General features: G+C 39.2%; 1 protein-coding gene across 1 annotated transcript in view; it reads left to right on the top strand.

Annotated features, from left to right (window-relative positions):
* LOC117470053 (unconventional myosin-XVIIIa-like) overlaps positions 1–26728 on the top strand; it is a 78606-nt gene that overhangs the window by 16144 nt on the left and 35734 nt on the right. Inside the window, exons 15-23 of the mRNA XM_034114581.1 lie at positions 636–828; positions 5072–5158; positions 9288–9426; positions 10569–10728; positions 10808–10994; positions 12123–12348; positions 13634–13743; positions 14809–14874; positions 17704–17832. Coding sequence (XP_033970472.1) covers positions 636–828; positions 5072–5158; positions 9288–9426; positions 10569–10728; positions 10808–10994; positions 12123–12348; positions 13634–13743; positions 14809–14874; positions 17704–17832 — 1297 coding nt within the window. The remainder of the gene's footprint in view (positions 1–635; positions 829–5071; positions 5159–9287; positions 9427–10568; positions 10729–10807; positions 10995–12122; positions 12349–13633; positions 13744–14808; positions 14875–17703; positions 17833–26728) is intronic.

A 26728-nucleotide genomic window follows, 5' to 3' on the forward strand; every position in this document is an offset into this window, starting at 1 on the left:
TGGGATTATATTGTAGTAAAAAAAACTAAATACAAGCATAAACCTAAAGATGTTTATGAAATGTCCCCTTTAAACAAAACAATTGTAATTCTGCTTGACATATTAGATATTTTTCTAAATTGTAAATACATCATTTTTAAGCGATGTCTGTCCAGAAAACGATGGTTTGTAATGTCTTTCTGATAAGTTTACAAGTATAAGTATTTATTCATATTACATACAACGTGTCTGTACTGATCTATAGTGTAATCAATTTGAATACTACAGCTCCAGTGCTTAAACATAATAATACTGTTAATTCTATATATACTTTTAACATCTGTCATATTTATATACCTTTACGATACATATATATTACTCTATACATAACTGCATTTTGTTGTCCCTCTACTTGAGCTATCTGCAGTGATAATACAGTTGAATCTAATCTAATCTCATGAAATGCTATTCTAGCTCAATGGCTCGGGTTTAGGCGCTAACCCAAACCTAAGATTATGTTTAGTGAGGGTTAAAGTTGGAGATGACGTTGGGAGAGCTAAGGTTAAAACTAGGGGTTACATGCAGTGAATGCAATCAATAAAACATACTCTCAAGTATTTCAATGTTTCTGTGTGTGTTTACCCTGCGTGCTTCAGGGCCTTGAAATCCAGCCAGCACTCCTTGTGCTCTCTGCTCATCGTGGACACGCCGGGCTTTCAGAACCCCCGGCTGGCTAAGCGTGAATGCGGCGCAACCTTCGAGGACCTTTGCCACAACTACACTCAAGAACGCCTGCATTCCCTCTTTTATCAGCGCACTTTCGTTCAGGAGTTGGACAGATACAAAGAGGTGAGGACATGTGAAGTGTTAGGCACCTCCAGGAGGGTTATTTAAAAATGTATTCCATTACAATAACAAATTACCTGTAAAATATGTGATTTAATCAAAGTATAAAATTGATGTACCCTAGTTACTTTCTTTTACTTTGAAATATTTCAATATGAAATACAGGCAAACAAATACAAGAAAAAAGACTTAAGAGACGCTACTTAAATGTATTATTTAAGGCAACAGCACAATGTATACTTAGAGAAGCAAATCTTTTATATTAAAAGTGTGTCCCCTGTCGGCAACGGTTAAAATAGAATCGCCCCGTCAAAATTGAAATCCCCTATTAATGTATTGATTATAGGTCCGGGTCCGTATAGGTCGGCGTCTGGGTCCGGATCCGGACCGCGGTCCGCCTGTTGCCGACCCCTGGCCTATCATGTTCAATGTGTTGGAGCGCTAGCCAATAGATCGGAGAGTGTAACATAGTGATGTCACTATGTTACGGAAGTAAACAAATGGTTGCAATGGATGCGTTTCAGGCAGGGGGGAGTGTGTGGGAGAGAAACTCCCTCTGGAGGGAACTTTGGGATTTTAGTCTTTGCAGACCATTTACATGCACAAAAACCTGTAACACACTACAGGAAAGGGAAACCCCCAAAAACACAATAGGGCCCCTTTAGGCATATTCATTCACTGAGAGCCACAATGTAAATACACAATGCATGACCATACATAATTGACCTTATACTGAAAATCTAATTCAGGAAGTACGCCTACCTATTCTACTACAAAATAGTATCTTTGACAAAGTCTTTATTTGTAAAAGCTTTGTCAAATTAGATGTAGACTCCTTGGATAATGACAGTTTATTAATAGCTGGATGGCACTGCTTGCACTGAACAGTAATGTTGTTCAGTCTTTTTCCTTCAAACGCAAAATAAGTTATGATTAGCTATGGTTTCAACAGAGAATCGCTTCACTTGGTGTATTGAGACTCGGGAAGTGTTGTAATGTGTGCTTCGTAATATATCGTTCTTTATTTTAATATGTATTGTAACATTATAATCTAAAAAAAATGTTATGTACGATAATGTGTCTTTTTTAATATAACTGAAAGGGAATACCTTGTTTTTGTAAGATAATTACGCTATCCCGTTACTTGTATTCCGTTACACCCCAAGCCTGTGCACCGTGCACACAAACATAACTTCCCTTTCTTCTTCCTACCCCTCTCCCTTTGTCTCTCAGATATATCAACTCCAATAGCGCATGTGCTCATACATCAGATACACCATCCCTCCCACCTGTCTCTAGCTGTGACAAGGCAAAGTAGATTGTGTGTTAGACCTCCTCATTAGGGATGCCAGTCTTCACCTCTTCTCAAAGATCAAAGTAAAGTCACCCACGACTGCCTTCGGGAGAAACGCCCAGCTGCACAGCGGCGGTGCAGCTCCCCAAAGAAGGAGCTATTCTTCTTCTGTCCTCCTTTGAGTTTGTCTATCAGTGCAAGCCACTACAACTGGGCCCAGGCATAATACAAGTTGATATATAGTGATGGATATGAGATAAGTTCTTTCATCACTTGCATACATATATCCACCCATTACTGCTTTCCAAACTTTAATCTTAAGGAAGGGAGGATATTCAAAGTTCAAATAAACAAAAATAAAATGCCAATAAGTAGTTGAAGAAAAATGTGCAATGAAAAGATAAAATAAAGTATAATACAAAAATAACAAGTTGAAATAAACATGTGCAGTAAAAGATACAAATAAAATAGAATGAACATTTTTATTTAAAAATAAAAACCAAATAAAGTAAAAAGATTAAAATAAAAAATAAAAAATATAATTTCTATAAACATGAGAAGTACATTTAAGAATGTGCAATAAAAACATACAAATAAAATAGTATAACAATATGTATACAAAAATGAAGTTGAATTTAAATGTGCAGTAGAATAATATTTTTTTAAATGTAATAGAACAGATATTTATACAACCATAAGAATGTGCACATTGTAAGGGTTCTTTTATAACTCAGCCAGAGCACACTAAAGCTACGCAGAAATACTGCTTTTAATTCTTTGAACAAGGATCCAGGATTTTCTCACCCACATTCACTCCTACATGTGCCCGGGAGAAAGGGAATTGGAGCGAAATGAAGTATAAATGCATAAATATGTGGAGTGTAATTCTCTCTTGTCAGTGCAACTTGAAAATACAAGAAGCTGTGAAACTGGTATTAAAAAAGGGGTCAAACTCGTTTGACTCAGCGCACAGTATCAATAATGGCAGGTTAAACTGTGATACACATAAAAGCAACATGCTTTTTAAGTCCAAATTCAATTGAGAGCTTTAACTGTGTGGAGAGTTTTTGTATATAGCAGAGAACAAAAGTCATTTCGGCTACTTCACACACACTGTCAACTGGAACACTGGCATCTGTCACGGCCACACTATTAGCAGCGCCAGCATTTCCCCACATTCCCAATGCAGCTAGCACTTTGTCACTGCGAGCCGCATTACGCCTGATCTGCTCGGGCGAAGGGCATTTACTCTATTTGTTTCCACTTTAATCCCACAGATGTTGTTATGTGCAACAGTAATGAAATATTTAGAGAGTGACTTTCCATTTACCTATAGGAAAAACAGTCTTGGTAAATGTCAAATGTTGTTGTTGTTATTATAGATTCGTTGTGGCTTTTAGTTTTCTTACATTTAGTATGCCATTGTTTTTTTCTTCTATTCTGGAGAATGTCCAGTGCCTGGGGCTTTTTTCAGATAACAATTCCTTTTTATTATTCATTTATCTAATAATACATTTTTTGTTGAATCCTTTTGTCTATAAAATGTCTGAACATAGTTTAAAATATCTTATTTGACAGGCAGGAAACTGTTTTCATTTTGCCTAAAAAATTGCTGAAAGTTAATATTATGAAATGGATTAATCGCTGTAGATGAACCGAGGATGTTATTATATGACATTCACATTTATATGAGCCTGGGTGACAAAATACACACAATAGCTACAGTTTTGTAAACCTCAGTGAACATTAATTGAAAAAGATAGATATCATTATTTCCCTAAAGGTTTTTATTTCACAAAATATTCTGCTTCAATCCCTATTTATTGGTGTCAAGCCTTTCCAAAACCAATATTTCACTGACAAGTTATATAACTACTTAAAAAAGGGATTTTATTTTAAGGGAGATGATGTCATAAAATATTACATTTGAAGCTTAATTTGAACACCTGACTAGATGCTTCTTATGTAAACATTTTTGATCAGAATCAGAATATCAGAATACCTTTATTAGTCCCACAGAGGGGACATTTACCTAGCCCTTATTCCTAGTTCATTTAAAACTACTTTCACAACACCATTGAATTTTTTAGCGGCAGCAAGTATGACCAAACTAAAAGTGGCATTCAAACTGTTGTTCCAATGTTTCCTGGCTTTCTGGAAAAGTTCCTCTCCCTGAAAGGGGACAGCAGGCTCCTCACATAGAGAGACTTCCCTTACAACTGCACCCACAGAGGAACATATTCATTCTTCATATCTCCATTACTATTTCAAGAATATCAGCCCCCTCTTGATTAAACATATTCGTCTATGTCCATGAAATGACATAAACCCAGCGCTCCCTTCTTCTCAGCATGTTAAAATATATGCCAATAACTGAATGACTTTTTATTCCACACTATTCAAATGTCTTGTTTCTGTTATTTAGTATCATTACTAACAAGTACAATTGTTATCAAATTGAAAAACAGACTAGTGCAATATCCAAATTGCTTTTAAGTGCAATATTTGTAACAGGCAAAACATGTAAAAGCATCGTTCTGAATGTATTACTGTGCTGAGAAGATGTTCCAGCCTACAAATAGTATTCTACAAACTTCATAAAAATCCTTCTTTGGTTCAGATTCTCCCAAAAATCACACCATGATAATTTTGTTATCTCTTTCAATAATAATGCGAATAATGTTCCATATTGCAATATTAGTCAAATAATATCAATTCGTTATTTTTTGCCAACTCCTGCAGACATCCAGTATGTTCCAAAACATTATATATTTTCTTTTATATACAGTACATGCTCCAAAAAAACAGGATTCACACGTTTTACATTCCTTTTTTCACATGGTCTCATATTGTTTTTATTTCATTTCATCAAGCATTTCCTTAAACTATTATAAATGTAACATTTGTGTAACATAATAGAGCATTAAAGAGTGTCTCAATCTGCGTCTCCAGGAGAACATCGAGCTGGCTTTAGATGACACCGAGCCCAGCACCTCCCTGTCTATAGCAGTGGTAGACCAAGCCTCAAGTCAAGCACTGGTAAGTTCAATGTTTTCATGTCTGTTATTTCTCGTGAAAATATATGGATATTTTCATGCATGGATCCGGTGTTTCCTCAGAATGCTTATCAGAACCCCCAATAGTTTAATTATTTGAATTGTGTTCACACAGTTTGAAAATACAAGGACAATCATAGGACATGATCATGATAAACTTTATGATGCTTGAAAACAGGGGCCCAGACACGAAACAGAAAGTAATTACAGAATATATTACTATCACATCTAGAAGTGTAGAGTTTTAATATTTTATACAGAATCACTACAAGCTAAAAAACACCTAACAATGACCAAATACCCTAAAATGTAACCCAAACAACTACTGTACATGGTCTGAAAACATCAATTTCATCAGTCTAAACATTGATCTTAAATAGGTAAGATATAACAAACACATATTTGACAAAGGGAAGATAATAGTACACATTAAATGCATTTTAGAGCAAAGTAAACTGTGTAGTCAAGCTTTGAAATATTTGCTTAACATATTACATGTCACTTGTTAGACGCTTTTATCCAAAGCGACTTACATACTTGTTACGCCACTCTCTAGGGATAGAGGGAAACAACATACACCAGTGTGGAATTGGTAATAATTATATGTATTTATTTATAAATAATAGTGGTCACAAAATGATAATGGCGTGCAGACTGGCACAAACAAAGTGCCATATACCGGTCGCAACAACCAACAAAAGGAGAACTCCAAAAGAGAGTCTTACAGGTTATACACATTGAACACTACACAAAAGAAACACAAACCCCTCACGTTTTAAAGTGGTACAAATAACTGCAAAGGCTGCGGGAAACACAGCGGCTACTACTCGACAGGCGCTACCAGCTAAGCTACCCTGGATACACAATTATCTCTCTGAACACAGAAGCACTGGTTTAACACGCTGTTATACAGTATCGCTCTAACACATAAGGCACTAATCGTCAAGCAATCACATAAACACAACAAGAGGCTAGAGGCGTCTGTCCCACATCACAGAGCCTCCCGAGTGATAGCTGTTCCCAGGCTTTGTAGTCATCTCCGGAAGGTGTGCGCTGGGATGGCACGGGGATTGGAGGGCGTCGGGCCCGGCGTGCTCCAATCAGTGTCCTCGGAAGTGGACCAAGAGATGACAGCCAATGACGTTGGGGCAACCACACAGCTCATTTACATAATCACACACACACACACACAGCTGCAAACAATCCCAGACAGGTTAACGAGCAGGCAGAAACAGCAGCCGTAACACCCCCTCCCTTAAAACACAAACCTATGGTTTTGTTAACCATGCCTACTAACTCTGAAGGACTCTGAGGACTCTGAGGACTCTGAAGGACTCTGAGGACTCTGAAGGACTCGAAGGACTCGAAGGACTCTGAAGGACTACCGAACATTTTTCTCTACCTTGAAAGCATGAGGATGAGAAGGGAGTGGGAAGCTTCCTCCGGCATTACCGAAAGCGCGCAGCTCGGAGTCTAGCTCCAGCTGACGCATCCGGACTACCGTGTCGATTTCAAGCTTTCTTAGTTCTAACTGAAACTGCCTGTCTTGCTCCTTGTCTTTTGCCTCTAACTGAAGCCGTGCTCCAATCAGTGTCCTCGGAAGTGGACCAAGAGATGACAGCCAATGACGTTGGGGCAACCACACAGCTCATTTACATAATCACACACACAATCCCAGACAGGTTAACGAGCAGGCAGAAACAGCAGCCGTAACAATACTCAATACTGTGCACAATCCCCACAGGAGCAATTTGGGGTGAAGTGTCTTTCCCAGGGACACAACGACGTGCTGACTGCAGTCGGGTTTGAACCTGTGCTCCCCTGATCCGAACACCAACGCACAACCCACTGTGCCACACGCCTCTTACTAACATATGCGGAATTGAGCGCTTTTTAAAGACAGACAGTATCAACAGTTTCTGTTTCAATCTCATTCCGACATCTGCAAACCACACTAAAGCTGGTAAACACAAGTTCAAGTTGTTTTGCCCTTTATAAGATAATGTCTCCTCATATGTATGCAAGAGAAAATAAGTTGGGATAATATCACACAGTCTGTCGGTATTGACTACATTATACATTAAACAGGCATTCCATTTTCACATAGAAAACTCTGGATACCCTTTTGTTTTTAAATTCAACAATAAATATTATCATTTAGCTTCAGAAGTTTTCTTTTGTGTGAGTTTTAAATATTAAAAGGTGTCTGAGGCTTAAAAGAGAGGGCAGGAGAAGGAAAAAGAAAGGTTAGAGAATTGACTTGGAGTGAGAAAAATCAATGATTGGCCTCTGCAGCCTGTGATCTGCACCATGGAAACAGAAATGGCAGAGTTTCTAGAGTCATAGATCACTTTGTTATAATTCCAATGTGTTCAGTTTGAGTGCTTTACTTTTAAGGGGGTCCATACACTGATGGGAGAAGCACTGAACTGTAGTACATCACTCTTAAACCAAAGGGGTACAAAAAACGCTGATTCTTCAAAGTCATTTCTAAAGTAAACTAAACAAATCTGCTGGTTAGAATGAAAAGATCCATTATTTTCACTCACAGATATGTTTTTTCTCCCGTTGTAGCTCAGATGTCCTTTATCGCTCGAATGCTCAATTCATTGTGAGCCTCACACTTATCATATGTCTCCTCCAAACTGATACTGTGTGTTGTATTTGAAGTCAGCGTAGTGTGCACTGCTGATAAGGGTGTCTCCAGTGTAACTTCCTGATAGCTGCTTAAAACTGTTTTTGGTTTTTTCATTCTTATTCCCAAGCTATCAGTGTGGATATTGTTCCCACTGGAGCTCATTGTCATCTGAAAAACAATAGTGGCTTAGTTTATGTCTTTGGGCAAATAAAAAAAGGGCCTTATTATACTCATGTTCAAGTTTCATATTTGTAGTTTGTGTCTCTACTGGGACATGTCTCCATGATTTAATGTTCAAAAAGCTCTTTATCTTTCTCATCCTGCCTGTGCTGCAGCACCTCTTTTCACCCTCTGTCTGAAACCAGAGCCCAGTCTGCTCTGATTGGTTAGCTGGCCGGCTCTGTTGGGATTGTTCAACCGCTTAGAGATGTACCGCCCCTTAGCCTGTCACGTTCAATGTGTTAGAGCGCAAGTGTTACATAGTGATGTCACTAGAGAAACTCCCTCTGGAGGGAACACAGGGATTTCAGCCTTTGCAGACCATTTACATGCACAAAAACCTATATTACACACTACAGGAAAGGGACAACCCCAAAAAGCACAATAGGGCCTCTTTAATGTAGTACTCTTGCAGAGTTTCAAACCAAATAGAAAAACAAAGCACGTTTCTTACTGTTTTGAAGTATGCAAAAGTAAAGCTTCATGCCAAATAAAGTTTGGCACAGAAAATAAAAACCTTTCCCTTGCACTTACTGTATCCCATAATCATTAATAAGAGTGGGTTTTCTTTTCTTCTGTGTTCACGCTAATTGTAATACTAATTGTATTACTTTTTAATCCCTTTTTCCTCCTGCCATTTTCCGTATTCATGAGCTCTTTTTTGTTTCCATTTCAATTATAAGCAAAAGCTAAGTTGATGATGCCATTATCACAGCGACTTGCTGCAGGGTGCAGGGAGCGCAAATGCCTTTGAAACTTTCATTTCTGATGCTAGAATTACAAGGTTTTTCTTTCCCTTTTCTGCATTACAATATATTTTCCTTTTCAAGACCAAACAGTTCTATCTGTTTTCTTGTAAACATGATTTATGTCTGTTTTCATTTTTGCTGTCTTTGTAAGGCACTTGGAAGTGCTCTATAAAAAAAAAAATATATATATTTTTCAGAGGCCAGCCCCCAGCATTTGAAGGATAATCTTCAGAATCATTCGTAATTATAAAGATTGTTTGCAGGCAGAAATGTCCTCAGATTCATGAATGTGTTCCCATTTAATAGCTAAAGCAAGCTAAATGTCCTTGTTGCCATGTGGTTTGTTACACAGTCTTTAGCCATTTGATTAGCAAATATTTTACGCTCATGTTCTGTTGTACACAAAGGATTCAAGGCAAAATACAACATGTTGTGTCCACACTAGATTTTCACAAAGGAGCTACGACCTCTGTGCGTTTATGAGAGCGTACATGTTTGTTTGACAGGTGCGGACGGTGAGGACAGATGAGGCGCGGGGCCTGCTGTGGCTGATGGAGGAGGAGGCGCTGCAGCATGGGGGTTCAGAGGAAACCCTGTTGGGACGTCTCTTTAGCTACTATGGGCCTGCCGAGGGCGAGAGCAAAGGCAAGGAGAGGACAAACACACACACACACACTTTTCATGGGTTCAGGTTTATATGTCTTTCTACTATTTATTCACCCTGAATGCCATTGTCCCACACACATGTGCGCACATAAACTCAAAGCTAATACAACACATGGCAAGCATTCTACTTGAGTGTTTTTAAAGGAAAGGACTAAAACTTTGAAAAATATCAATTTACTTGTGTAAAAACTGCCAGACCTATGATGTATATTTTGGTGAGTTTAGCACTTAAATTATCCTAGATGTTTTCAAATCCACTTAATTAAATGAAGGTAAGAGTCTTTTCCATTGGGTCGCCTTGATTTAACGTTAATGGTAGCCAAATCGTGAAACCATTTTATTCAGTGTTTTTACCCTTTATTTTGGGGAGCAGGAGACCTAATTTGGCTTCTGTTCAAAACCTTGTAAACGATGAACAATTAAGGTTATTCTAACTGGTTAGAAATTGACCCCAGTAAAATTGGCAATACATGAATGATGTTGCTAAATCATTAACAGGGTGTAAAGAATCGTACTTGGTATGAACTTTCATCACGGTCAATCATTTGAAAGAGCAGAATAATTGTTTCCTTTCTTTCACAGTATTTATCGATTCTTGCCACAGGTTTTATTCAGAAAGAGACATTCATTATGTATTACAAACAATGTTTGAGACGTCAGTAAAGACTTTTCTTTTGTGTCAAAGAACATTGATTGTACTGTATGAAGAGACCGATAGGCTATTTATCTTGATAGAATAAATTGTTCTCAAAGCACTATTCGTATCCTACTGTGGATGAGTCATAGAAATTCTCTATGTATGTAACCTAACAACTGTTTCTTCCCAAGATTACATAATTGTATATAAGTGGTCCCTATGGAACTCAATAGAAATACATCAGAAATATATAAGCCAGGTTGGAGCTCTAGTTTATCATCCATATGTCTATCACATGAACAACTAGGTTGAGGACAGATTGTCTTTTATTATCGCAGTATCAGTAAAGTTTATATAGGTTTGTGGCAGTGCATACAAGAGGAACCAAGACAAGTTGCAGCTCTGATTAACCCTTCACACTTTACTAAAGTCATGAAGGAGACTGTTCCAGGAATCTGACACTTTCTTTTTCCATTTTCATCAGGTCACACTTTCCTCTTGAAGAGTGAAAAGGATCATCATTTCCTACTCGGCCACAGTCACGGAACCGACTGGGTGGAGTACGACGCCTGCGGGTGGCTGAACTACGCCAAGCTGAATCCTGCATCTACCAATGCTACAAACCTGCTCCAGGACTCCCAGAAGTACGAATGAGTAATCCAACAGTATTACTTTAGTAGATTTTTCAAAAGAACTTTAGGCTGAAGTTGTGTTCTCTTACAGGAAGATCATCAGCTCGTTGTTCATGAGCCGAACTGCCGGAGCCACCGTTCTGTCCGGTTCGGTCGCTGGCCTTGAAGGCGTTTCCCAGCTTTCATTGCGCCGGGCCACTAGCATGAGGAAGAGCTTCACCACAGGGGTTGCTGCTATCAAGAAGAAGTCCTTATGTATCCAGATAAAGCTTCAAGTGGTGAGAGGAGAAGATGACAACAACACAGAGGGGCAAATGTATTGAATTGCATATCATTTACACCAGTTATCTGCCAAGTCTCAAGGTCTAATTCATAAAATAAATAACAGAGAGGAAAGGAAGAAATATAAGCGCAAGATTAGTGAAGAAATGATTTCATTATCTGCTTATATAATAAACAAGCAGCAACCTCTGGTGATGAAAAATGAAGCCAACGCAGAAATGCCAAAACTGCAGTATGTGATAGGCCAGGGGTCGGGACATATCTAATCGGTTGACCAATCACAATTATCAATACAATTATGAAACCTGAAAATGAGCATAATAGGGCCCCTTTAATATTCAGGATGGAAGTAGCAACAGAGATAATGTATACCCTTTTCTTTTTAAGCAATACAAGAAAATCATGTACATGTTAATCATTACTTTTCATTAACGTTTGGATGAGTTAAGACACAACTGAACATGATAATGTATGAACTCCTCAACAAATTGAGGAGAAACATAAAGATAACACACATGCTTGAAGTTAGGCTTTACAACAGTGGTATCCAAACTTTTTTTCATAAATGCACCTACAATAACCCACTCTCATCACGTTCTTTGATGGTCTTGCAATATCATTTTAGAGAAGAAGCATTAGAAGGTACACTGCTGAATGCATCTTCTACATTTTTACTGTGCAACAGCACTCATGGCTTTCAACAAATGTTTACTAAAATCGCCTCACTGCACAAAAACGGCAAGCTTACCACCTCCCTGGTAATAAACTTAACCGGAACATTTTCTCATCAAGAATTATACTTCCTGTCCCGGCGAGTTTGGGTGCCTTACAAATTGAGATGATACAAATGGAATGTTTTATTATCTCTCTTCCGGCACTGTTATAGAGTAACTAAAGTGCTTGACAAGAGCATCGTTCAGAATCGTTATGCTAGATATAACCTGCATGTGGCTATTAAAACAAACTCCCTAAAGTAGTATTTTAAGGAGTGCACGTCAGAACCAGTATGCTTTACATTTGGTTGCTTTGAGTAATAACAACATATTACATAGATAGATAGATACATCTTGGGGAGACATTGCGTCGGCCTTCCACAGTCCCTAACCCTGCTCTGTATTTTCCAGGATGCTCTCCTTGACATGGTGCGCAGGTCCAGGATTCACTTTGTTCACTGCATATTGCCCAAGGCAGATGCCCTGAAGGCTCTGAGCGGATCCCTGTTCAAAGCGGGCGAATGTGAGGCGCAAGGGGAGGCTGGAGATCCCGGCTTAATGCAGCTCGATGTAGCCTTGCTCCGTGCTCAGCTGCGTGGCTCCAAGCTGCTGGACGCTCTCCGGATCTACAGGCAAGGTGAGGCGGCGGCCAAACTCACATACTATGCACAGGCAAAGAAATGCACAGAGCTGTAAGACGTTCTCAGATCTTCTGCTTAAGTCAAAGTAGCAATGTTGTATAAGTAAAAGTACATAAGTATAAGCATCAACATATACTAAAAGTTACCAAAAGTAAAAGTACAGAATAATGGATAGTATTTATTATATGATATGGCTATTGGCACATTATTGAGTTTTTATCACAGCTGTTTAAGGTGGAGATTATTTTAATGACTTTATGTACTGCTGCTGTGTATCTTAACCAATATTTATATGTCATTATGTTTTAGTTGATTTATGATTTGTATTAGCTAATCATCAGAATAGGTAAAGTAAATGCAATATTCAATATTCCAAAATGCACAGTGTTTTAAGAACTACTCAGATCTTTTGCTTAAAGGTAGGTAAGTTTGAGAAACCGGCTCGAGATACACTTTTTGTTATATTCCATGGAATGCTCTTAACATCCCGATAGCAATGAATATATTAAGTGCTTTGACAAAAAATCCATAAAAAAATGTCATGTGTGGAAGCTGTAGTACTGTAAAAAGCACGACCAATCATTTTAGCCGGCCCGGCTAAAATAACTGGATGGCCTACCTGCCTGTCAGCCTTCCATCTGTGCACAAACGTATCTCGTGCCCTCATTGGTCATGTGCGCGTTCGTGTGTGTTGGAGGAGGGGCTCTATAAGGAAGTGGCAGATTTTCTCCGGCTGTGTATTTTCAAATTCTAGCGATCTCGAGCCGGTTTCTCCAAAATTACCTACCCTACCTTTAAGTCAAAGTTACTATGCTACACAAACATACTCTATTACAAGCAAAGGAACGGCATTCAAAATCTTAAAACATAAAAGTATTTACGCTTTTTTAGTACTTGTTACTTGTAATGGCCCATTTCAGAATCATATGTAATAAATTACTGGAATTATTGGTGCATTATTGTGTTCGTCACAGCTGGTAAAATATAGAGTAGAATAGGGCTAGGGTTAGGGTAAGGGTTAATATCACGTAAAGTATGGGGTTGGCTAAAGCTGTCACATAGATAAAGTACAATGTTGGCTTCCAAAATGTAGTGGAGTTGAAGTATCGAGTAGCATGAAATTAGGGTGAGGGTTTAATGTAATGTAAAGCACAAGTTCCTCTAAATTGTGCTTATGTACAGAACTTGAGTAGATGTACTTTATTACATTCCACTTCTTGAAATACAGACCTTCTAACATTTCAAGAGTCTAACGTTGTTATTCTGCACCGACCTTCACAGGTTACCCCGATCACATGGTGTTCTCGGAGTTTCGCCGACGCTTTGATGTGCTGGCACCGCACCTCACAAAGAAGCTCGGGAGGAATTACATCGTTAAGGACGAGAGGAGAGTGAGTCAATCAACGGGAGTACAGCTCCGCCAGTGGCCAAGCGCAGGGAAGATTAATGTTGTGAAGAGGCAGCTTCATTACATCTGCCCCTGATTTGTCAGCAGCCAACTGACAGAGAAATACACCCTCATTCATCAGAGCCATTGTAGTGATCTAATCAACTTAACCTTATCGGGATCGTGCCTGTTAAGGAGGCAGATCGGTAGTGTGGCTCAGAAAGTGCTTACTGCGTTCAAAGCTACAACATACCGTTCAAGTAGATGTACTTATCATCTTTTGTAATCTGGGCATTGGACACCAGCTGGCAAGGTTTTACCCAATTGTTCCAACATTACTGGTGCTTTACCTCTGTATAAACCTTTAAAAGAAGATCGCTTTGAATGTATTTGTAGAAGAACCATCATTTAGAGCGTTCTCTGCATTGGTCCTCTTCAAGAGAAGCAGAGTTAAAGTGCAAAATAAAAATACAAAAGTTTGTTTCTAGGGGGAAATAAGAAAGGGAGAGTGAAAGAATGGGGTCGGGGGGGTAGAAAAGCTATTTTCCCCCTGTGCCCATGTTTTGTGGCTCAGTTTCTGTGGAAACGCTGGCAAACAAAAGCCCCTCAGTACTAGTGGCAAGCCTCTCCTGGTGTAATCTAGATCGGCTGGAGGATCAAGTGGAGAGGGGAGGCTGAGACAACAATACACCTACAGTAAACAGGCCGGTACTCGGGCAGGGAGAGGCTCCAGGCTGGCTGAGAGTGTACCTCTGTATCGACATTATGTGTGTCTTGAGGAATATTCCAGGGAATGGGGGATTATTGTGGGACAAGTTGCAATTAGTAGTTGGGAGATTCTAAGAAGCCAAACTTTTCCCGTGCTTACTTTCAAAACAAAATCCAGCCGGGAATGGATGTGAGAGAAGAAAAGGGGGAGTGGGGGGGCTGCACTGTACCATTAGTTCAGCATGGCAACTGAGGGGAACTGTGGACTGCTGAAGTGTTGCAGCGTCAGTAGAGGTTCCCACTGGATCCAGCAGTTGAAAGACTAAAGAGTGTGTGTGTGTACATGTGTGCCTTTACCCAGGCTGTGGAGGAGCTACTGGAGTCCTTGGATTTGGAGAAGAGCAGCTACCACATGGGTCTCAGTAGGGTAAGTAATGCCGACACATCTCAAATAAATAAGCAGCTTTAAGATGATTGAGGAAACCTTTTGCTGTAAATCACTGCCAGTTTCCCTCCTCTTAAAGCTTCCAGCACAGAGCTGCAGTACAAGGCCTCTTTTTATCCTTGTTTTTTTTTACTGAAAAAGCCACTTTCGGTCTGGGGGGAGCGTGTCTTGCTTTACACCTATCTCTCTTTGAGGTTGTTTGTCATCCTTTTTTTGGAGGGTTTCCAATCCTTACCCCTTTTTGCATTCTTCCGAGAGGCACTACTCTACCCTGTGCTACTGCCGTTATTCTTTTTCATCTCAGGTCATTAGAGCAAATTCTCCCACCTGATGGCCCTCTTTGTTTTTCCCCATACCCGTTGTAAAGTAATCACAGTTAACACTGCCTGACACACTGAGATATAATCCTATCAGCCGGAAAGTGGCCATCAGCCCTGGAAAAAGGAAATCAAAGGAAACAATAATGTAGAAAAGAGTGGAACTAGTGCTCAGAGATACGTGCGTCTGTACAGCTCACTTTTAGAAAAAAACACACGGTTTGGAGGCAGCTTCACATGGTGCCATACTCTGGAGTGTGAAATGGGCTCAGGAGTGGACAAGCGCAGCTGGCCTTTCACAAAGCATTCCAGCAGCATCCTAGCAACCTGTCTCACTTGCATGCCAATTACAGCAGATCCATATTATCTACAGTATAACAGCGGTGGATTCAGGGCTTTTGACAGGACCTGCCATTAGAAATAGTCGAAATAAAATACCATTTTACATTTTTAGAAAGTGTTGAATTCATCACTTCTTCTCCCTGCTCCCTTAACAATAATGTGGACAGTCCTGGCAAAAACCTTTTTTTTGTATTCAGACTTTTTACATTTCACTATGTTCTTATTTCAGCATCATTTCATCTGTTTCATGCACTTATATCACAGTATCATGCCTTTATTCTGGCCTCATACTGCTGAAGTGAACTACTTAGATGCACAAAGTAGCACGAATGAACACAACATTTTACTGGATCGTACTTTACTTTGTTGAATGGCTAAAGTGTTTACCTCAAACACAGGGTATATTCCCTTGCAAAAGCTGCTCAATCACTTTCTGCTTCTGCTTTGTCAACTAATCTCCCTTTTATGATGCACATTTCTTTAATGCAGTACAAACAACTCACTTTTTACAAACTGTTTTCTAATTCCTGTTGTTTTAATCATTTGTTTATGATGTATTATGAGCATCATAGAAAGGGCTATGAGACGGATTCACTGGTGTCATTGAATGCATCACTCCTCCCTGCTGGTTTGCCGCTCCATCATTTCCCGCTTCTGCTTTGTTAACAACTCACATTCGGATTTGGTTATTTATATCGCACTGGGACTTGTGTGGAGAGACCTTGGCTGGAGACAGTCCTTCATCCATCCATGTTAATAGCTGGCTGCCATCATATCTGGGATGCATTCACAGTGCCTAATCCCTGTGAGGTACAGACAGGCCGTGACGTGATCAATCAATCAATCAATCAATCAATCAATCAATGTTTATTTATATAGCCCAATATCACAAATGTTACATTTGTCTCAGTGGACTTCACAGTTTGTACAGAATATCAGTATGACAATACGACACCCTCTATCCTTAGACCCTCAGATCGTACAAGGAAAAGCTTCCAGAGAAACCCCACAGTTTAAAGGGGAAAATGGGAGAAACCTCAGGGAGAGCAACAGAGGAGGGATCCCTCTCCCAGGACGGACAGACGTGCAATAGATGCCGTGTGTAAATTGAAAAGATAATACATTTACAACATAGGTAGACCAAATGTTTGGAAATGCGTGTGTCTATAATAAGAAGATGAATCCACGAGGATATCCATCCAGGACTCATGATCCAGGACCACAGCAACAGGCACAGCCACGACTCAAGATCCAGGGTTTGCGATCCAGGACTCAGGACCACAGCAACAGGATCAGCCATGACTCAGGATCCCGGCGTATATAGACACCAAAAAGACATTTGGGGAAGCTGGGTTATTCGGAACATGAGAGTACACAGGTACAGACAGAGAGAAGGAAGAAGTAAGGTGTCCCCCGACAAACTAAGCCTATAGCAGCAAAACTAGGGGCTGAATCTAATCAGCCCTAACTATAAGCTTTATCAAAAAGGAAGGTCTTAAGCATACTCTTAAAAACGGATAGGGTGTCTGCCGCCCGAACACAAACTGGAAGCTGATTCCACAAAAGTGGAGCTTGATAAAAAAAGGCTCTGGCTCCCATTGTACTTTTAGAGACTCTAGGAACAACCAACAACCGTGCATTCTTGGAACGCAATGCCCTAGTAGGACAGTAGGGTGTAATGAGTTCTTTAAGGTAAGATGGCGCCTGCCCATTAAGGGCTTTGTAGGCGAGAAGAAGAATTTTAAATTCTATCCTGTGTTCTATAGGGAGCCAGTGTAAGGCAGCCAGAACAGGAGTAATGTGGTCCCTTTTCCGAACTCTGATCTGCTTTATATCGGCTGTTTACCTTTGTTTTACCTTTGGCCCAGATTAGAAACAGACATGGCTGATTGTCCCAGATAATAACTTAATCACAGCCCTCTCACTTAGATAACACTCACTTGTCCACGGATTATACTGCGTCTTATTGAGTTACTGCTTCTCTGCACATATTTACTTTTCTTACTGTTTATGTTTTGCTCCTGTGCCTCACACTAAAGCCTCTAAATCCAATTTCCCCATGGCTTAAAAAAGCATTACGGCACATGATCTCTCAATAATTGTATCCTTGGCTAATAAGTTAATTCGATTGTATTGTTTTTTTCCGTTCTAGCTGTTCTTCAGAGCCGGCACCTTGGCTAAACTGGAGGAACAGAGAGACGAGCAGACCAAGCGTAATCTGACACTGTTCCAAGCTTCCTGCAGGGGATACCTGGCACGACAAGCATTCAAGAAGAGGAAGGTAGGTGTGATGGGAATTCTTTTTGGAGCATTGACTGAACGAGGGAGCTGGAGACCAATCTGAAACCTGACAAACTGAAGGTTTATTCAAAGTAATCAGCCGGAGAAATGACAATGACAATGCATCCTCTCAGACTCTCTGGGTATGCATATTTTACTGATTTTTAAGATGGCAAATATGTTTCTATAGTCAAAACATGTCTTCCCACTACAACAGAACATTATGATGGATATCACATCTGTTACTGTCTGGTGGGACCTACAGTAGCAGTGTCCTCAGACATACTTCAATTATTCCAAGTAAACAACATTCTTATATCATATGTATATAATATATAATATAACATATCTATAAAATTCACTCTTCGATGTTATTACTTTATTTATATATTAAGAGATAGAAATGAGCTCAAAATCTAATAAACAATAGGAGAAGAAGTGCTTAGTCTTACATTCAAGTAGCAGAAAACACCAAAAATATATAACCTGTATAAAAAGCAGGCCCAACTTTTTAACTGAATTTGATTTAGTTTTACTCAACTTTGGTTCTGTTGGCATTGATTACATAATGATGTGTTGCTCTGTCTGGAGATAGGACAGGGATATTGGTATTTTTAGTTTTCTTTTTACATTTGATTAATTGATTGATATTAGAGGTAGAGTCTGAGGATTGTTGATATCCTGTAGGACCTTCAGAACGTTAGCATGTGCCATATTTAACTTACTGTCCCTCTGCCATCTCCAAAACAAACATTATATAGAGGTTAAAAATCGATTTGCTGCAAGCAAAGGGAGTCACCCACCTGTATTTACAGACATTTGATGCTTCAATCTAAAATAGAAACTTCAAATGTGAAAAGAAAAACACTCTATACGTTTCCTATTTACAGAGCTTGGGCATAGTATTTACACGAGATGTGTTCTTAGTTCAAACACAGAAGGGGAAGGTAGCTTAAAATCACAGACGCCACCTCTAATTCAAATTAAACTTGGGTATACCGCATTCATTTATTCCACCGCTCATCTATATCAACATCTAAAGAAAGGAGAGAAAAACAAATGTATTCGCTTCAATATGTGGCACGACACAAGTTAGACAAAAATTCATGTGATTCTTGCAAAAGCGAGCAAACCCGTCAAGGTCCATTTGGCCGCTTAGTTGTCTTTTATTAATAGAGTATGAAGACTGTGATGCCCAGAGGCTTTGTTGCCTAAGAGTCCAGCAGGAGTTGAGAGTTCAAAACTCATTTCAGCGCCTGTTTGCTCTGCTCTTTGGGTAGATCTAACCCGCTGTACTGTAAATCCTCAACTAATTATAAATGTGTTCTCTAAATCTATTGCCCTTACCCCCCCTGCCTCTTGTTTTGTAATCCATCCAATCAGCACTCCCCGGGGGTGATATTTGATAGTGACACGTCCATTTCTGTTGCATTTGTATCAAACTGCCTCCTTTAAATGCAGCCTTATCAAACATACTGCTGACTCACACGGCCATCTGCTCCACCCATCTTCCATTTTTCTCCCAGCATTTGATGGGTCCATCTCTCTGGACCTCATACATGTCCTCTTGTGATGTATGGAGCCCCGCGGTCCTTCTCCCTCTCTGTGATTACTATTTAAGTGAATGTGCCGCTTCAGCTGGCTAGTGATGAAGCAGCAGAAACAGAATCAACATTGCCGCTCTCCATCCAGCATGACACATTGTTAGTGAGTAGTTATCTTGTATATGATACCAGGAAACTATTAAATTGTCATCTTTGCAAAAGGTAAATCAATATGACCTTTTTATTACTGTTCTTCCATTTCTCTTTTCTTTTTAGAATAAGAGTCTTGTTCAATCAAAAGAGGGCGGTGTTTTTTCTTGTCTGGGTTCAAAAGTCATCGTTCTCACAATAAAGCACAGTAAAGAGCTCGGTGCTTCATAATCCGCGAAAACTTCAAGTAAATCAACAGAGAGGAACCTTTCAAAATTGCTAGGCAACTGTGCAATTACAGAAATCATTAGCAAAGAGGCAATTTTTTCCCTCTGCCTCCATGTGACCCCTGCCTCTTGCAAATGCATCTATTTTAGAAAGATTTTACGCTATTATCCATTTTATCTTGTAATTGTATTGCACTTAATTTCAACAAAGGGCAAGGACAGATGTAACATACAATTATGAATGTGATTGGAACCGACCACAGATACATGCAAGTCATGATAAAGGTGGATCCAGAAAGGCTTATTTAAACTGTGCATATGATTATGCTTCAAACTTTGAATTTCATTTGCAGTTTTTATAAAAAATAAACTGCATTCAATCCAATGGAAAATAAATACTTGTCCCTGGAAGGGCACGGAAACGTTTATGCAAGAGAACTCACACAGACACACATATCTACAGATTTTAAATGATAAGGCCCCAGATGTAATAATTTAAAACAAAGGTAGGAATAGTTTTGCTGTGTTTTAATTGCAATGAACGGATCAAAAGGATGACAAAATAACTACATCCTGATGCCAATTTGTAACAAGTCGGATAAGGGCTAACATTTTAGCTGCTCCATTAACACTCATCACAGGAATATTGAAATTGGGAAATGAATATTAGAATAGATAGAATAGGGAGGGATGAAACCCTCTTTAATGGTCACACATGCAGAGCACACAGCACACACAGTGAAATTTGGCCTCTGCTTTTAACCCATCCTAGTACAAGGAGTCTAGTACTAGGAGCAGTGGGCAGCTATTGTACAGCGCCCGGGGAGCAATGGGAGTGGGGGGGGAAGGGGGGTGTCCGGTGCCTTGCTCAAGGGCACCACGGCAGGGCAGGAGGTGAACTGGGACCTCTCCAAGTAGAAGTCCACACTCCATATTTAGGTCTGGTCGGGGACTTGAACCAGCGACCCTACGGCTCACAGTCCAAGCCCCTACTGACTGAGCCACTGCCGGACTGGCACTGAAGTTGGCACTGAAGTTATTTTTTATACTCATAGATATCTTCATTATGTGGCGCTAAAACACACATTTTCCCACCTCAAATTTGCGTCTATACTGTTTATTTGCATTGACATGCAAAATATAATCTGTTATTTCAGATTCAGAATACTTACACCTTTATATATACCTTTGAATTTACATATCATGGAAATGTGTCTTTGGCACTGGCAAATAGCATAAAATAACACTCACCATACACAGCATACACATACACACAACAAAAGGAAAGTGTGTACAGTTTTAATAAAAGTGCAGAGTGGTTTGTTCTTTCACTGGCTTTTGTACTTTAAAATATCAGTTCTATTAAAAATAAATAATTATCAATACATGGTGAGTTAACTGTAAAACTACTGATGGGCACATGTTCTTACTTTTGAAAGTATTTGAACGTCTTATCACTAACAACATATGTTTCTCCCCCCCGAACAAAATGTTTTCTTTTAATTAATTCTCAAATGCATTTTTCAAACTTTTTGCAGACTTTCAAATCATTACCACAAAGTATAGTTAAAATGACTCATCATAATATCTGAAGGTGACAGATCACGAGTTTAAAAATGTGGATAATGCAAATATGTCGTATCCTTTAAAACATACAGTTCTGAGTGGTGCAGGTAAACTGCAGTTAAATCATCCAGTCTTTAGAATGATGGGATCATTTGACATATCATATGAAGTAACTTAGTGATGACTTACTTACTTAGAGGTTATTACGTCTGCATGGTCTAAATTGGTCAGATTGACATGTGTGCTCTAAAGGAAGAGATGCAATGCCAAGTCTAGTTGGCTTTCCCTTTTTTCCTACTGCTCCAACAACAACAGTTTGCTAGATGTATTACTATTCAACTGTTACATGTGAGGTGTATTATCTCTACTTGCAATGAAAGGCAATTCTCTCCCTCTGAATCTCATTGTGTTTATATTATTCTTGATTCAATTAGTGCACACACCAGAGTAATAAAACAGAAACAGGGCTGTGGAGTGATTCTCTTCTCCCCTTCTCACCGTGATTTACAGCGTGCTGCTGTTTAATCGTAGCGTAATCATCGTATAATAACATCCACTTGCGCTTTTGCTGTTACCCTATTATCCCTTTGTGAATATTGATAGGGCTCCATTGCCTCTTGCACTGTTTAAAGTATCCAGTCGTTGCAGGTACAGTAGATTATACTTTGCCTCAGGAACAGTGCCTGTGAGTTCTGGTGGAGCCTCTTAGACACATGCTGCTTGATGTATACAGATGTGACAGAAAGTCACAAGTTCCCTTGATTGATATTCTCTGGCATGTTAACCTTGTGAAGCTGTGCCAAGCCCATGTGACATTAAATGACAAAACCATAAAAAAAATTCCCCCGTCTTTCAACTGTCTCCTCAAGGGGACAGCCTGACATTTGAAAAGTCTGTATTTTGCCTCAGCAGGAAGCCACCACATTGGGAGTTTTGTCCTTCAGGTACCCTACATATATATTTGCATTGACATCAGTGTAAAGGAGCAAGTGTAAGCTAGCTTTAGCCTAGTAATACTACATCTGTGTATTTTCCCTTCATTGCAGCCCCGCTCACGGAATTTGAGATATACCTTCATCAGATGAGGGGGATTCTGCAGGATTTCTCATTTATTTGTAACATGCAAACCTGTAGTTCAATATGGAGGATACATCAAAGCAGGCATGGATAGGCTTTGCATACTGTAGGCTTTGCATTGGTATAAGGAACATATTTTATAAAAAGTGTGTATCTCACATTTTTAAGAAAGTAAAAGACAAGAAGGCCATTTCAACAAAGAAGAAACCATGGCCTCAAAAGAAGAATTTAATGACATGACAGGAGAGAAATCTTTTTTTTATTCGTTTTTTCAAGTGACAATCATAACAACTTGATTGGATTTTAAATATTTAGTTTATTAGGGATGGATCACATATTTCGGGGGGGGATATTGAGAAATCTTGTTATCATGTATTATTCTGATAATGAAAGTAAAGCTGATTATAGTCGGATAGTCAAATTGCTTGCATTTAATACCAGTTTAGACCAAATCTAGTAAAGTATGTTGGTATGCACCTTTACATTTGGAGAAGAATAAAAACAAGTTCAGCACACACTATTGAGCCAAACATGTCCTTGTAGGAGTGGAGTGGATCTGTTTTACAGTGTTAGAGCAAGACAACATAATTGCAATTAGCAGAAAATGTAAAAAGTCAGGGATGATTTGAAAAGAAATCAATGATTTATAATACATATTGTGCCTCCCAACAGTTTTTTATCTGATCCAAATCCAATAGTGCTAACCCTAGACTCACATTCTATTTTCTATTGCGAGGTTTAAAGGACAGCCTTGCTAAAGTAACACACCTGTAAATTCCATCTTGTTTGTGGCATTACAGTTCATTTGTCACTGATTCAGGGCACCTGTTCCTATTTCAATCTGCACACATTTAGATGGCAAGCTTCCACTTTATTTCATCAATGACTAGTGACTTCTTTTATTTAGTTATAGAGCTGTTGCTCAGAGGTGTCTCGTTATGCCCTTTCAATTGTCAGCCTGGTTGAACCATTGTACAGCGTTTTGTCCTCTATGTACAAAACAAACCCTTGATGAAAAATAACACCTATTTGTAAAAGGACCTTCTAAAATCTGAAGCCATGAAAGACCATTCAAAAAATAAAATAGTTCTCATTGCAATCTAACTATAACCAATCAAACCTTTTGGCAATAGAGCTCTTTGAAATGTATTTAAATATTTAAATATCATTTGATAGTATCACCAAAACGATATCAGGCAGGACTGAAAAACTAAGGCCATGCACATTATTCCGCTGCTTTTAAAGAGGACATATTGTGCTCATTTTCATACTGTGCTCTGTGCCTCCACTGTGACATGTTTCCATGCTTTAAAGTTCAAAAAGCTCTTTATTTTTCTCATACTGCCTGTGCTGCAGCACCTCTTTTCACCCTCTGTCTGAAACCAGAGCCCAGTCTGCTCTGATTGGTTATCTGGCCAGCTCTGTTGTTATTGGTCAACCGCTTAGAGATGTGTCGGAAATGTCGCTCCTCTAAGCACATCACGTATAATGTGTTAGCGCTTGCCAATAGAAGCTTGTGTTATGTAGTGATGTCATTATGATACAGTAAAGTAAACAAAGGAATCCAATGGAGGCGTTTGAGGCAGGGGGAGAGTGTGTGGGAAAGAATCTCCCTCTAGAGGGAACTTTGGGATTCTAGCCTTTGCAGACCATTTAGATGCACACAAACCTATATAACACACTACAGGAAAGAGGAACATCCATAAAGAACAATATGGCCTCTTTAATCAATCCCATTGAAGAAATCCCCATAAACTGAGCATGTAAGTATTAGTCGCTTCAGATCAAAGTGACATCAGGCGGTGCTGCAGTCTTATATCCCAGCATTTAGATGTCTTACATATACACAAACAGGCCTGCATTCACATACATGCAAACACAATGACACACATTTAGAATGAAGCATACTTTTGTCTTAATCTTGGCTCATAAACCTAATTTACATCTCACTGTCTTACAGCTGTCACTGCCTCTTAATGTGATCTGAATGCAAAACAAATTATCCACGGTGTTCATGTGGTATAATCTTTTGTTTGTTTTCTATTCATTTCAGACTAAATATGACAACTGAGACCTGTTTAAATCTTCTGTCAGAGATTTGCTGCATTTTTGCTCCATGTAAAGGCTTTCACTGTGTGACAAATCCTAATTGGTCATAGGGAGTACCTTCAGGGCGAAATGTACCTGAGAAATGCGTTGCTCTAATTGGGTTTGCCCGTAATCTGCTGCTGCTGGAGAGCCTCCTGCATAAGCAGCATGGAAATCGTGTAATACTTGGAATTAGCTGCCAACGTGTTTGATTTAATTAATCAAAAATGAGCTTCCAGCCTTGGAACGCATTCTGCAGAAACTCTCCAGAGGAGGCTGGCAAGTCCTTGGTTAGCTGTGAGAGCCCATACTCAGGCAATCTAACTTTGTATGGGGAGTGAAATGTTGTTCAAATATGGTTCATCCATGGTGGGAATGATACGGCAAGAAGTAGATGAGCTCTGTAAATCATTTATTCCAATAAGTATGAGAGACCAGAGGCAATAATAACATTTTATACATCAATAAGCCACTATCATCTTTTGATACAAACATTTATATGAGCACCAATTTATAATACAATATAAATGTTATCATTAATAAGGAATCAACTAGAGTATATCATGTAATGCAAGAAGTCAGAGTGTTATATTTGGCCCCATGTTGGGGGCAATTGTAACAATGTTTAGGGGAAGTAAAACACTTTAAATCTACTATACAGACAAACTCACAATGAAAGAAACCTTCATTATGGCTGACTTATTATAATAATCTGTTGATAATAATACACTTTCTCACAATATCTTATATTGTTTTTAACATTTATAAAGCACATTTTACACAAAAAAATATTGTTTACATATGAGCTGCTATACAAGAACAAACCCAAATAGTGTGAAAATGTCCTATTAACATAACCTTTTTTATTTAATTTGTGTGAAATATGTTATTGAACTTAAGACAGTTGAAGAAAATACTGTTATATGTATACAGTACCTATGATTACATTTTCTAATGCTCCTGCTCCTTTTACAAAGTCGGAGAAAAAGTCCTGAGCATGTGCAGAGTAAGCGTCATCATTCTACCTTGTTTCTGATTGGAGTATTTGCCCTGGTCTCCCCTAATTAAGTCTTTCCTTTCATTCTGGCATCGTCTCATAGACCAATGGTCCCTGTTGTCCTATAATACCCATACATTATCTCTTATCATATACTGTATTTTACACCGGGTACTTGACATTTTGCAGCAGTGAAGCTATCATTATCTCTGTTGTCCTTTTATGAAGCACTTTACTTATTGAAAGATCTATTTACAGGACATTTCTAGGATTACACTACCATTGTCTATGTATCAAGGATTCCATGGGTCATTAAAATTCTTGAAAGTTTTTGAATTTGAAGAAAATAAATTCAATTCCATTTATTTGTCTTTAGCAAGAGTAGAAATGAAGTTCCTTCCATTTTTTTTTACTTCTTTCCGCACCATGTTAGAGAAAGCAAGATAAGCACATAGTCTGTCATCACTGAACACAGAACACAACTAAGCCTTTATTTTTTGTATTGTTTTCAATGACCTTCTGTAAAGCCTTCTAGTTCTAATCATAAGAAAACCCCACTTTCTTAAAGGTAATCATTTCTGTTCCATGTCTCACTTAAAGGAGAGGTGTCATGCTTTTCCGGTTATTACCCGTCCCCTTGTGTGTTATGAAGGTTTTTATGCATGTAAACGGTGTGCAGAGTCAAAACCCTCAAAGTACACCCTATAGCGAGTAAAACTCTAACACAGAAAATACCACCCCAAAACGCCTCGTTGGAGATACGTCATTGTCCATTTGATTCTTCCGGGACGGCATGATGTCAAGCCGTACCCGGAACGAAATGGGCCAATCCGTGGAGCCATTACGTTACGTCCGCGGAGCCGTTACGTTAAGCCCCCGCTGATTGGTCCAAATTGACCAATCCACGGACTTCCTCACACACACATCTGTGTGCAGGGAGCAGGCAGCTCAGCTGATTTCTCCTCCCTGGCTGCAGGCTGATAACAGACAGTTGGGATCGCGGCGTAATTCTCTCTGCAGACCCATTCTCACAGCGTTTATCAACCTTTTTCTTACTCAATATCAAGCCACACTTATTGTTTTTACTTTGGCTGTGACTTTGTGTGTGCTCAGGATGAGTTTGGCTGTGTTTCGCTATGTATCCTAAACAAGGAAACAACACCTCCACGGAGCTCAGCGCGATTCACAACGTCCCGACCAATCAGAGCACACTGTGCTCATAGGGTCCTACCTGACAGACCGTAGCTT

This window comes from Trematomus bernacchii, unplaced genomic scaffold (assembly GCF_902827165.1).
Source record: "Trematomus bernacchii unplaced genomic scaffold, fTreBer1.1, whole genome shotgun sequence".
Lineage (NCBI taxonomy): Eukaryota > Metazoa > Chordata > Actinopteri > Perciformes > Nototheniidae > Trematomus > Trematomus bernacchii.